This window comes from Lemur catta, chromosome 2 (assembly GCF_020740605.2).
Source record: "Lemur catta isolate mLemCat1 chromosome 2, mLemCat1.pri, whole genome shotgun sequence".
Lineage (NCBI taxonomy): Eukaryota > Metazoa > Chordata > Mammalia > Primates > Lemuridae > Lemur > Lemur catta.
The window spans coordinates 24,988,391-25,000,013 of NC_059129.1; the positions used below are offsets into that span (position 1 = coordinate 24,988,391).

Here is an 11,623-nt window from a genome sequence, read left to right on the forward strand (position 1 = left end):
GAAGCAGCCTCTGCAGAAGACATGTTTAAGACTGTCTGACATCACAAGTGCCCAAACACAATTTAGTGAAAGGTTTAGTGATGACCATATAACAAACAAAAGTTTTCAGGTGAAGGACCCTATTCAATAATCTGTGAAATGGATGCAATGAGAAGAATTAAGTGTGTGTACTGGGGTGGGGATTTTTGTTTCTTTTAAAACAAATCAAATTACAAAACTGAACTCCTAGACTCCTATAAAGGGAAAGAGAGAGTTTGCAAAATTATATTTTTTCCTTTATTTCCCCCCAAATTATAGCTCTAGGTCACAAAATTAACTTTTTAAAAAGTAAAAAAATATAGTGTCTCTTGTATGTACTGAACTTTACCAGGAGTTTTGAGGATTATGAAGTAGTGGGAATCCTCTCCACCATCTAAGGAAAGAGGCAATTCTAAGTGACTAAAATGAATTCTTCAGGAAGTAATGGTAGTGGGCAAGATTTGGCCCAAAAGTAGATGTCAGAAGAGTGCAGATGACAAGGACAGAAGCCTGTCACATGTCAGCCTTGCTCTTACCATCAGAAGTCTTTTACCTGGCACCAGGTCATCTTTTGGAGAGTTCCCTACTTCCTCATTCCTGTTTACTGAAATACTATCAGAATATGTATTGAGACCCAAGTCACACTGAACCTATCTGGTATGAGATACCTGAGGAAATATGATCCATGATTGACTGAAATACTCTAAACGCCAAAGAATGTAGTTCTGGACAATTAAACAAAATAGGTCATGCAGAAGCATATCAAAATGATGGGACTTTATTTTGATGTATTCTTTGGTGTCGGATAAGGTGTGTACTTTGTCTAAATCTTTCCCCACATTGAAGACATTTATAAGGTTTTTCTCCAGTGTGAGTTCTCTGGTGTTTAATGAGGGTTGCACTCTGACTGAAGCTTTTCCCACAGACAGAACATCCATAAGGCTTCTCTCCAGTGTGTATTCTTTGATGTTTAAAGAGGTCAGAGCGCTGCTTGAAGCTCTTCTCACATTCTTCACACTTATAGGGTCTTTCCCCTTTATGCAGTCTCTGATGTCTAAAAAGGTTGGAAATATGGCAGCTTTCCCCACATTCCTCACATTTATAATATTTCTCTCCATTGTGAGTTCTTTGATGCCGATTTAGATGTGAACTCTGTCTAAAACGTTCCCCACATTTTGGACAGGTATAAGGCTTCTCACCTGTGTGTGTCCTCTGGTGTTTAATCAGGGCAGCACTCTGACTGAAGCTTTTCCCACATTCTTGGCATTCATAGGGTTTCTCACCTGTGTGGATTCTATGGTGTTTAAAGAGGTCAGAACGTTGTTTGAAACTCTTCTCACAGTTGTCACATTTATAAGGTCTTTCTTCACGGAACCACCTCTGGGTCTCAGATAGCCTAGAACGATGGGCATTTTCTCCACTGTCAGTAGACTTGTGAGGTTTCACCACATGATGTCTCACCATATCTAAACTCTGTTTGCATTTGTTCCCATGTTCATCACCATCAATGGGCCCCTGTGCTTTCTGAATGTGCTGACAAAGAACAAAGTTGGAATATCTGGCACCGTTCCCAGATTCATTATTTTTAGAGTCTCTCCCTTCTGTGGAACCATTCTTGTTGAGATCTAAGATGCTGGTGAGTCCTTGCTCTTCAGGAGAATTTTCAAGTTTCAGTGTTGAGGGGTTTCTTGATTGCTTTTCTAGCCTGTCCTCATGGGTATCACCATGCTCAGAAAACAGGCGGGGCTTCCCCTGCAACACTTCTTGTAGCCACCCCTGTGGCTCAGCTTCTTCTAATATCTCTTGCTTTAGAATCAGCTGTTTGTTCTCAGGTGTGCTCTCCAAACCTGAAACATTAAAATACAAATTGCTGCCATAATCATCTCTGTGCGAGACTGAAACCAATAAGTAGTGGCAGAAGAACCCTGCCCCCACCCCTCCACCCCAAAGTCCCTGTTAAATATCCTCCAGTAAACCCTCCTGAAATCTTTAACCTATAGACTTGCTCACACTGAGCAGTGCACATCCAGTTCCTCTCCTTTGATACCTCTGCTTATTCACAGCAACCCATCTCTTCTTCCTCTGCCCTGCCCCACTGCTGGGTAAATCATTGCCTCATGAGAGGTCAATTTGGAAGGTGTGTCAAGAAAGGCAGTATAGCCTTTATTCCATGAACGAAGGATGGTCCAACAACAGAAATCCTATTCACAGGATGAGTTGTAATAACAGACATAGCTGGTGCCTCCAATTTCTGAAGGTAAGGTCTGGGGGAATCAATCCAGCACTGGCTCAAAGTCTATAAAGGAAGAGACAAGCCACCAGATTCCATCCCCTAGTCCAAAATTTTTGCAGCTTATTCTCCAGGAAGGCTGAACTAGATAAATTCAGGATTGGGACATCAGGCATGGCTGAGAACAGGGGATGGGTACACTGTCAAATCAAGGGAATCACGTGATGACTGACACAGAATTGCTAGAACCTTAATGTACTTTCCTCTGCTCAGGTCCCAAATTGTTGGCTCCAAAGCTTCCATTCTCCAGGCAGAAAGGGAAGGGCTTTTTATGTCTGTTCATAGGCTGTATTCACAACTGTATCACTGGCACCTAGAACAGCACCTGGCTTATTGTGGATACTCCATAAATATTTGTTGCCTAAATCTCTGTATGGAAAAATTACCAGCCCATGCCCAAACACCTAGAGATACTGACATATGGGAATTCTCAAATCAAACAGCACCTGATGACCAACCTCACAGTGAAGATCACCAGTCCACAAGTCCTACCCTATTACACAGAGTTTTTAGATGGAATTCTTATTTTGACTATTAAACACAAATGGAAAGTGAAAGGTTATCAACTTTTTAGGAAAACCTCTAATATAAATGCTGGTGAGACACACTGTGAAACAGAAGAAAATTTAATAGAAGATAATATTCTTAGATAAATAAGATACTGCATCCAGGAAACGAGGATATAAGAAAAGGACTGTTTAAAGAATAAGAAAAAGCTCATGAAAATATAAGTAGTAACACAAATATTTCAGCATAAGGATTGGGAAATAAAGCTAAGGAAATGTCCTAGAGAGTGGAAACAAAAGACAAAATGGAAAACTGGGGTGAAGGGGTGGCGCTTAGAGTATCAGTCTATGAGTCCCAACAACCAAGAGAAATTCCAGAAAGGGAACAGAAAAAGTTTATGTAGGCACAGGAGGTTCTAGAGACAGGAGGCACATCAGACCATGCAGGGCCACATGGCAAAGACCCTAGGGTTATTAGGAGGCAGGAGACAGTAGTGAAAAGACAGCATTAGGCCAGAGACTTTATTGAGGTTTCCATGAGAAAGACAAGGCAGGGTGAACACTTTAGGACTGCTTAGTTTGGATAATTTCAGCAACAGGGCTGGTCCCTAATTGCCTGGTACCTAGCCCTGGGGTGAGTAAAGGAGAGGAATATTGCTGCCCAGGGTGTATGGGCCAGACAGAGGAGGCAGGGCTCTGGGTTGGTGAGTTTGCATAGCGAAGGCTTGCATCAAAGGCTGACCCCTTTGCTATCTCTAAGAACTGGCTACCCTGGAAGGGGCAGGCTCTCTCCAGCCAGAAAAGTTTTTAAGATGTCAAAACATCATAATATACAGAACGTTAAAAATAAAAATAATGCACATGCCAAGGATAAAATACCACAATGGCATTTCTCAGTAGCTACCTGGTAAACTAGCTAGAGAATTCACTATCTTCAAAATCATTTCTAATCTAGAATGTTCTATCCAGCCATATCCTGATCCAAATGTGAGACAGAAATAAAGACATTTTCAGACATGCAAAGTTTCAAAAGATTTAGCTCCCAAGTATATGTTCTCTGGAACATACTAGAAGATGTTCTCCACCAAACCAAGGGAGTAAACCAAGGAAGAAAATGTTATGAGACCCAGCAAAGAGAAGAGGAATTCCTAGGGTGATGGGAAGGATGTCCCAGGGCAGCAGCTGTGTAACAGGCCCGGGGAAGAAGCAGCCCACTCACACCAGAGCAGAGGACGTCTTGGGAGGCATCTCTCCAAGGGGAAGAACGAAACTGCTAGCACATCTGATACAACTGAACATACTGAGGGGACTTTACATTTCTAACACAGAGTTTGCGGGTGAACTAGTGATCAGTAGTTAGAAAAGTTGGCAAATGCAAAATTAGGCATTATTAATTCCAGGGAAAACTAAAAGTTGTAAAAAGAAAAGATATTATGTAGGTGAATATAGATAATGTTAAAACATTGTGTATCAGTTAACCAGAAAGACTAATTTAACTATAATGAGAGAATTATGGACTGCTAAATGTGTACATGAAGTTGAAAAACAAAATTCTTCCTCAGCAGGCAATCAAGGGACAATAACTGAAATTGGGAAAAAATAGCAAAATAAACATCTTATTTAGAAATAGGAAAACCAATACCTGAATAAATAGCTAAAAGATTTTAAACTTGTTGTCTCTGCAAGGTTGAAATCAGGACTGGGAACCGATGTTTTCTTAAGACTCAAAAAATACAAACCATAAAACAGAAGTGTGAAAGATTTGACTATATTAAAATTTAAAAATCCTATATAACAAAAGATGCTATGGTAAAAAGATAAGCCACCTATATAACCAATAAAAAAATAACAAAGGATTAGTATCAAAAATATAAAGAATTGCTACCAAGCAATTTTAAAAAGATAATGGAAGAAAGGAGGGGAGAGAAAGGATATAAACAGGCAAGTCATAGGAAAGGAAGCCAGAATGTGCACAAAACATTGCAAAGATGCTTAACCTACAGAACTCAGAGAGGCACTATTCTGTACCCTGGGCACTATTCCGCGTCCTGGGAATATACTAATCAACAAAGCAGACAATGATCCCTCCCTTGAGAAGTCTACATTCTAGAAGGGGTAGTCAGACGGTAAGTGAACATGAAGTCAATCGCACAGGATGTTAGATGTGGACAAAGCTGAGCACAACCAGGGATCTGCAGCGCGGAGGGCGGGCGTGGAGGACAAGGGGTCTGTGGTAGGCAAGTTGCAGCACTGAACAGGTGGTCAGGTGAGGCCTAACTGAGAAGGAGCGATTTGAGCAAAGACCTGAAACACATCAGGGAGTTTGCTTCGTGGAGAGCTGGAGGAAGAACCTTCGAGGCAGAGGGATCAACTAGCACAAAAACCAGGAGGCAGCATGCCTGGCACGTTCAGGAGCAGCAAGGCAGTGTGGCCAGAGCAGAGGGACGAGGGGCAGAGCAGGGGACGGGTGAGCAGGGTGGTGAGGCCCCGGCACGTCAGGCATCACAGGCCAAGGGCTTCCCCCCTGAGTGAAACAGGAGCCACTGCAGGTTCTCAGCAGAGCAGTGACATGACCCAACATTTGGAAAGGAACAGTCGAGCTACTGCGGGAAAATGGCATGCTGTCACCTGATAACACAAAATGTGGAGAAAGAATAATTGTCATATACTGCTGGTAGGCGTATACACTGGTCACGGGCTCTCTGGACAGCAAGATGAACACACAGGAGTCCCCTCTTATCTGTGGGGGATACATTCTAAGACCCTCAGTGGATGCCTGAAACTGTATGAAACCCTAAATATGCTATGTCTTTTCCTATACATACATCCCTATTATAAAGTTTAATTTATAAGTTAGGCATATTAAGAGATTAATAATAAAATAGAACAATTATAACAATACACTGTAATAACAGTCTTATGAATGTGATCTCTCTCAAATTTCTTATTGTGCTGTACCATGGGAAACTGAAACCGTGGCACGTGGAACTATAAAGTGGGGACTACTGTATATCTCTTAAGTATATTCTCTTCAGAGACTCCAATATATGAACAGATATACAAAAATATCTAATAATATACAGTGTAACACTGTAATGGTGAAAAACTAGATGTCTGAATGCCCATCAAAAGAATGGATAGATGAATTTTAGAGTATTCATACAGTGAAACACGTTATTTGTTACAATAGAGCTATATGTATCAACATGGATAAATCTCAAAAATGTAATGTTGAGAAAAAAACATACAGTAATGCTATATAGTGTGTAGCTACATGTATACGTAGAGAGAATACAAAACCTGAATGGAAATGGTAAGTACCACAATCCCCACACTCAGGAGGAGCGAGGGGAACAGCCTCAGGGAGGGGATGGGGCTTCACCTACAGCTGTAACATATTATTTCTTTGGGGGAGGAAAAAAAATGAAGCCAGTATGGCCAAGTAGTAAGATTTGATAAACTGGTGGTAGATACAGGGGATGCTCATTATCTTTTTTTATACTTTTCCATATGCATGAAATATTAAAAATTAACCAAAATAAAAAGCTGAATCTACCACCTAGCAATACAGAACACAAGGGTCCTGCCTGGGTTATGAAAGAAACTCGAAGGCTCTCGGCCCATGTCTGTGACTGGCAGACTGGCTCAGGGGTGGTCGTGAACCCAGCCTTTCACACATCTCTCTCTCACACACCCACACATGCACAGCACGTGCACACACAGGACTGTGAACCAGGAGAATAACAGCACTCACTGGGCGGGACTGTGGTCCCACATTCCTTCTGTGTGCTCTCCTTGCAGAAGTCTTTCCGAGCTGGGTCCAGATGCTCCCATTCCTCCCAGGTTAGAGCCACAGCCACGTCCTCAAATGTCACCATCCCCTGGAACAATACAAGACCCCCATTCAGGACCTTCTGTCTCTAGACAGTGCTACCACTGGTCTTAGGATGATGCCAGACTGCAGAGGGTAAAGGAGGGAGCGCCAAGAATAACGCAATAACCATGGCTGGAGAGTCTTGTACCGTCGCTTCTCGGCCTCTGGCTGGGATCAAGTATGGAGTCTTGTCCTGACCAAGGAGTGTCGAGAGGGCCAAAGATAGAGGCTGACATTCTCTCGTTATCCTGAAAGCCTTTCTGTGGACTGTCTACACTATTCTGAGATAGCCAGGAGCACAATATTGGAGTTCTATCACTGTGATTTATCAAAATGGAAACATGATGTAGATTAAAAATAAATACATAACCACAAAGTCCTGAGTTCCAAGGCTGGCTCTCTGAGACACCGTTTCCTCACATGTGCAACAGATACAAATATCTCAAGCAGATGAAGGTACCTCACCCACAGCAGGTGCTCAGTAAAACCGCTTTTCCCTTCCCTTGACCACTTCACAATAAGATAATTATCCAACCAGGTGATCTTCCCAGACGACTTATTCAAATGTAAGTTGACCAATCACAGAGGTTAAAGCCACAATTCTTAGAAAGGGAAGGTTCTAAAACTGGGTGACAGAGATGTTTGTCCAGGTTCCAGTGAGGGTCACAAACTGACTCCAAGGCTTTGTTACTCACTATATTGTTTATGTGTGTGTGTATACGTATATACATATATGTATATTTTACTTTCTGTATAATACGATGTTTTGACATCTTTAAAAACCCTTCTGGCTGGGGAGAGACTGCCCCTCCTAGGGTAGCCAATTCTTAGAGACAGCAAAGGGCTTTGATGCAAGCCTTTGCTATGCAAACCCACCAACCCAGGGCCCAGCTTCCTCTGTCTGGCCCATACACCCCAGGAGGCAGTACTCCTCCCTCAATCTTCCTAGGACCAAGTACAAGGCAATTGGGGACCACTCCTATGGCTTAGAGCCTGCTGAAATTATTCAAACTAGCCAGTCCTAAAGTGCTACCCCTAACCCCAAGCACGCCCCGCCCTGCCTTTCAGGGGAAACTCCAAGAAAGGTCGTGGCTTGGGCCCTCCCCTCACTCCTGTCCCTTCTGCCTCATGAATGCCACAAGTGCTTCCCTATGCAGTGCTGCATGGTATGGCAAGCCTCCTCTCTCCAGGACCTGAGTATAGTAAACTTTGTTTTCCTGAGCCTCTCCGGTGTCTCCTCTTGTGGTTGCACTTGACCGACCACCTCCTAAAAGAATATAAAACACCGTCTTTCGACGGTTCTCTCTGGCCCTCAAACAGCAGGGCCCATCACCCACCACCTCTTACTTACATCACATTAAAATCCACAGAAAACTCAATACTCACCACAGTGTGTGAGACATGATACCAGGGACTGGAGAAAGTATGACTAGGTGTAAAAAACCTTCCTGGACTCTTCCCTGCACATGAGATGGGCAGTAATGAGTTGGCTGGCCTGTCCTTGGGTTCTCAGTGGCCTCAGCAACTTGTACCTTTTCTTAGAATTTGGCTTCGTGCCATGCCTCCCTTATTTCTAGCTTAAGTTACATCCTGTCCCTGCTGCTAGACAGATGATGACTATGATAGTAAAAGAACATAAATAATTCCCATTGTGTTACAATTGCTTATAATATTCAGTACAGTACCATGCCATACGGGTTTGTAGCCTAGGACCAATAGCCTATAGCACATAGCCTAGGGTGTGTAGTAGGCTACACCATCTAGGTTTGTGTGAGTATACTCTATGATCTCTGCACAATGACAAAATTACTTAACGACACATTTATCAGAATGTATCCCTGTCATTAAGTGACACATGACTGTGCGATGAATCCTCAGCGCTTAGGAGGAAAACCTACGGCTGTGTGATAAAGTCAACCTGCTGCTTATCCCAATGAGATTCCTCTCTTCCCACCTTTAAAATCAAAGTTGGAGAACTGTGATCAGCTGTTTAATAGTGATGATACCTACACAATAAAATGCCCTTTAGATTTTTCTTTTTCATGGAGGAGTGATATGGAGTTATGTGCATGAAAAGCCTGAACAACTGACATGCAGCAAGGAAATGAGATCATACATATTAATATCTGCTAATGTCTTAACACCATATCATCACTCCATATTGGATTCTCTCACCTGCTGCACAGTATGTTTTTGATGAGTAAAACTAGTTAGCTTTGGCTTTGTTTGGTTCAGCAGCAGCTAAATGGGATGAAATGATAAAAAACAAAAAGTACAGAATTAGGTACACTGGCTGTCCCTCAGTGAAACAAGCCTTATTTAAAGTTCAACAGTATTCTACGAATTACAATTATATTGAATCTGCTTTGGTGAAAGCCCACCACTGCTGCGCTATACCAGCTCTCCATGGAACACCACATAATGTTTGCAGATTGAAAAATAAAAAAGGACAACCATTATCAATGTGGGAGGAGGGGGTCGTCAAACCATTAGAAAGAAAAAAGAGATCCTCACGTTAAAAACGGTAGGGAATTGCTGTGCTAAAAAAAATGATATGAGCCCACTTTCCATGATGACATTAGTCTTTGCCAAATAGTCAAGTAAGACAAGAGGGTGCCTTACAGCGGATAAACAATAATCCGTGTTAGCTTTATGCTGAGGTCTATAACTCATGTCATTTCCTGGATAGAGCTGTCATTTTTCCTGTGGATAGGAAAGTTCATGCACATCCTAAAGTTCACACAAAATGTAATAAGGAAGGAAAGGAGACATGTGTCGGAGCCTCACACACCCAGAACAGACCTTTCACTTCTCACCTGGGGCGAGGTCCCACCAAGCGCTCTCTGAAGAGCCCGCACCGCGGCCACAGCCTCCTCCCCGCTCTCCGGGCAGTGCTCCCGCACCCAGGACTGCAGTTCCTCGGGCAGGATGGTCAGGAACTGCTCCAGCACCAGCAGCTCCAGGATCTGCTCCTTCGAGTGCATCTCGGGCCTCAGCCACCGACGACAAAGTTCTCGGAGTCGGTTCAGCGCTTCTTCCGGTCCAGCCACCTCCTGGTAACGCAACTGCCTAAAGCGCTGTCGAGAAGTTTCCGGGCCCTCGCAGGCCCTGGGCGGGTGGTGCTCTCGACCTCCGGGTGAGTTTTCCTCCACCTTCACTGTCAAAAGTCCGTCACGCAGGGGCGACGCGGCGTCCCTGGACCTCGCAGCCATCACCCAGGCTGCGGCCTCGGCGTCACTGCCGCGCCTCGGGGCGCTCAGGGCCGAACGCACCTTTCTCCGGCATGTGCGGACTCTCCCCGGGGCGCGCCTTCAGGCGACGGGAGAGCAAACCCAAGGCCCTCATCCGCTCTCCCCAAAGCCGAGGCGCACCGCTGTCGCGTCCCAAGCACCTGGCCCCTCTACGCCCGGCCCCGCTCCCGCACTCCCCCTTTGCCGCAGCGATCCAGCCTCAGTCCCGCGACAGAAATAACCTAGGCCGGAAGTGTGTCACCGACTCCCGGCGGAGCCCCCCGCTACTTCCGGGGCCTCTCCAGGCGCCCCGGGGAGATGCATCTCGGTGGTTGCCAGTCCTCCCTAGGCCCGGGGACAGCCGGTCCTGGGCCGCTTCCTGCCGCGCAAGAAAATAACGCGCTTCCGAGGAGGTGGCCCAAAGCCAGACCGAAAAAGGATCCGCACTTTTCACCTCGCACAAAAATGCGCACTTCTCATCTCTCACCAACTTCTTGGCTCTAGTACCAACTTCTTGAAAATATCCTGTTAGCTGGGCCTCAACATAGATTTGTCTGCCAAAACCATTTTAGGCTCTGAGCTGATGAAAGAAATCATCTTAAAATGATGGTGAAAAGTGCTATAGTCCTTTAAAAATGGTTAAATAATGGTGAAGTAATTCAGGGTTGGAGAGGAATTTTTTTTTTAGTCAGTTGCTTGTATGTATATCAGATTTTAACGACTTTGACCCAAACAAAGACGAGGAAATTGAGGCTCAAAGAATTTTTGTGTCTTGCCTGATGGATGTCAAACTGCGGGTAACTTGATGATGAGACCAACATGCCTATTTCAAACTCCAAGCCCAGGTCTTTCCACAGCTACGATGTTCATTTATTATAATTTTTTTCCTCCTAAATGTACCTGGTTCATTCATTCATCCATTCATTCATTCAAAAAACATATGCCCACCTATTGTGCTTCTACTCCAGGAAAACCAGCAAATTGAATTTACGTATTACATATGCATGTCCCTGCACAGTGCAAGGTACCCAGTGAGCCTTCAGTCATCGATTGCCCAGTGAATGTTTCCAGAGCATTCATCACTGTTGAGACTATAGCAGAGGAATAGCACTTGTCCCTGCTCTCCCTTATTGCTTAGATGCAGGGGTGGGTGAGGGGAGGTGGCATAGGGGAACAGCTAGGGCTGCAGTAAGAAAGTACCACAAACTGGGTGGCTTAAACAAAACAAGTCTATTGTCTCTGTTCTGGAGGCTACAAGTATGGAATCAAGAGCTGGTTCCTTCTGAACACTGAGAGGAAGAATCTGTTCATGCCTCTCTCCTAGCTTCTGGTGGTTTACTGGCACTCTGGCATTCCTTGGCTTGTAGAGACCTCACCCCAATCTCTGCCATTGTCTTCATATGACATTCTCCCTGCATGCAGTCTGTTCCAAAATTTCCTTTTTATATGAACACCAGTCATAATGGAGTCAGGCCCACCATAATGACTTCATTTTAACTTGGTAAACACCCTATCTTCAAGTAAGGTCACCTTCTGAGTTACTCGGGGTTAGGATTTCAACATATGAAATTGGGGGTTACCCAATTAACCCATAACAATGTGCACTATATAGGTTTATTTAAATTTCTGAGAAGCCTCTAGGTTCTAAAGGGGCAAGTGGGAGACATTCTAGGGCAAAAGGAGGAAGAACTGAGAGCAGTCACCA

General features: G+C 44.1%; 1 protein-coding gene across 1 annotated transcript; it reads right to left on the reverse strand.

The window, feature by feature from the left end:
• Positions 1–768: 768 nt before the first annotated feature.
• Positions 769–11,309, reverse strand: ZNF394 (zinc finger protein 394). Its single transcript, XM_045542151.1, has 5 exons — positions 11,295–11,309; positions 10,161–10,297; positions 9,505–9,997; positions 6,569–6,695; positions 769–1,865 (listed from the first exon to the last, which is right to left on the reverse strand). Exons 1-5 carry the CDS (start codon positions 11,307–11,309, stop codon positions 781–783), a joined length of 1,857 nt encoding a protein of 618 aa, XP_045398107.1. The 3' UTR covers positions 769–780.
• Positions 11,310–11,623: the final 314 nt, after the last annotated feature.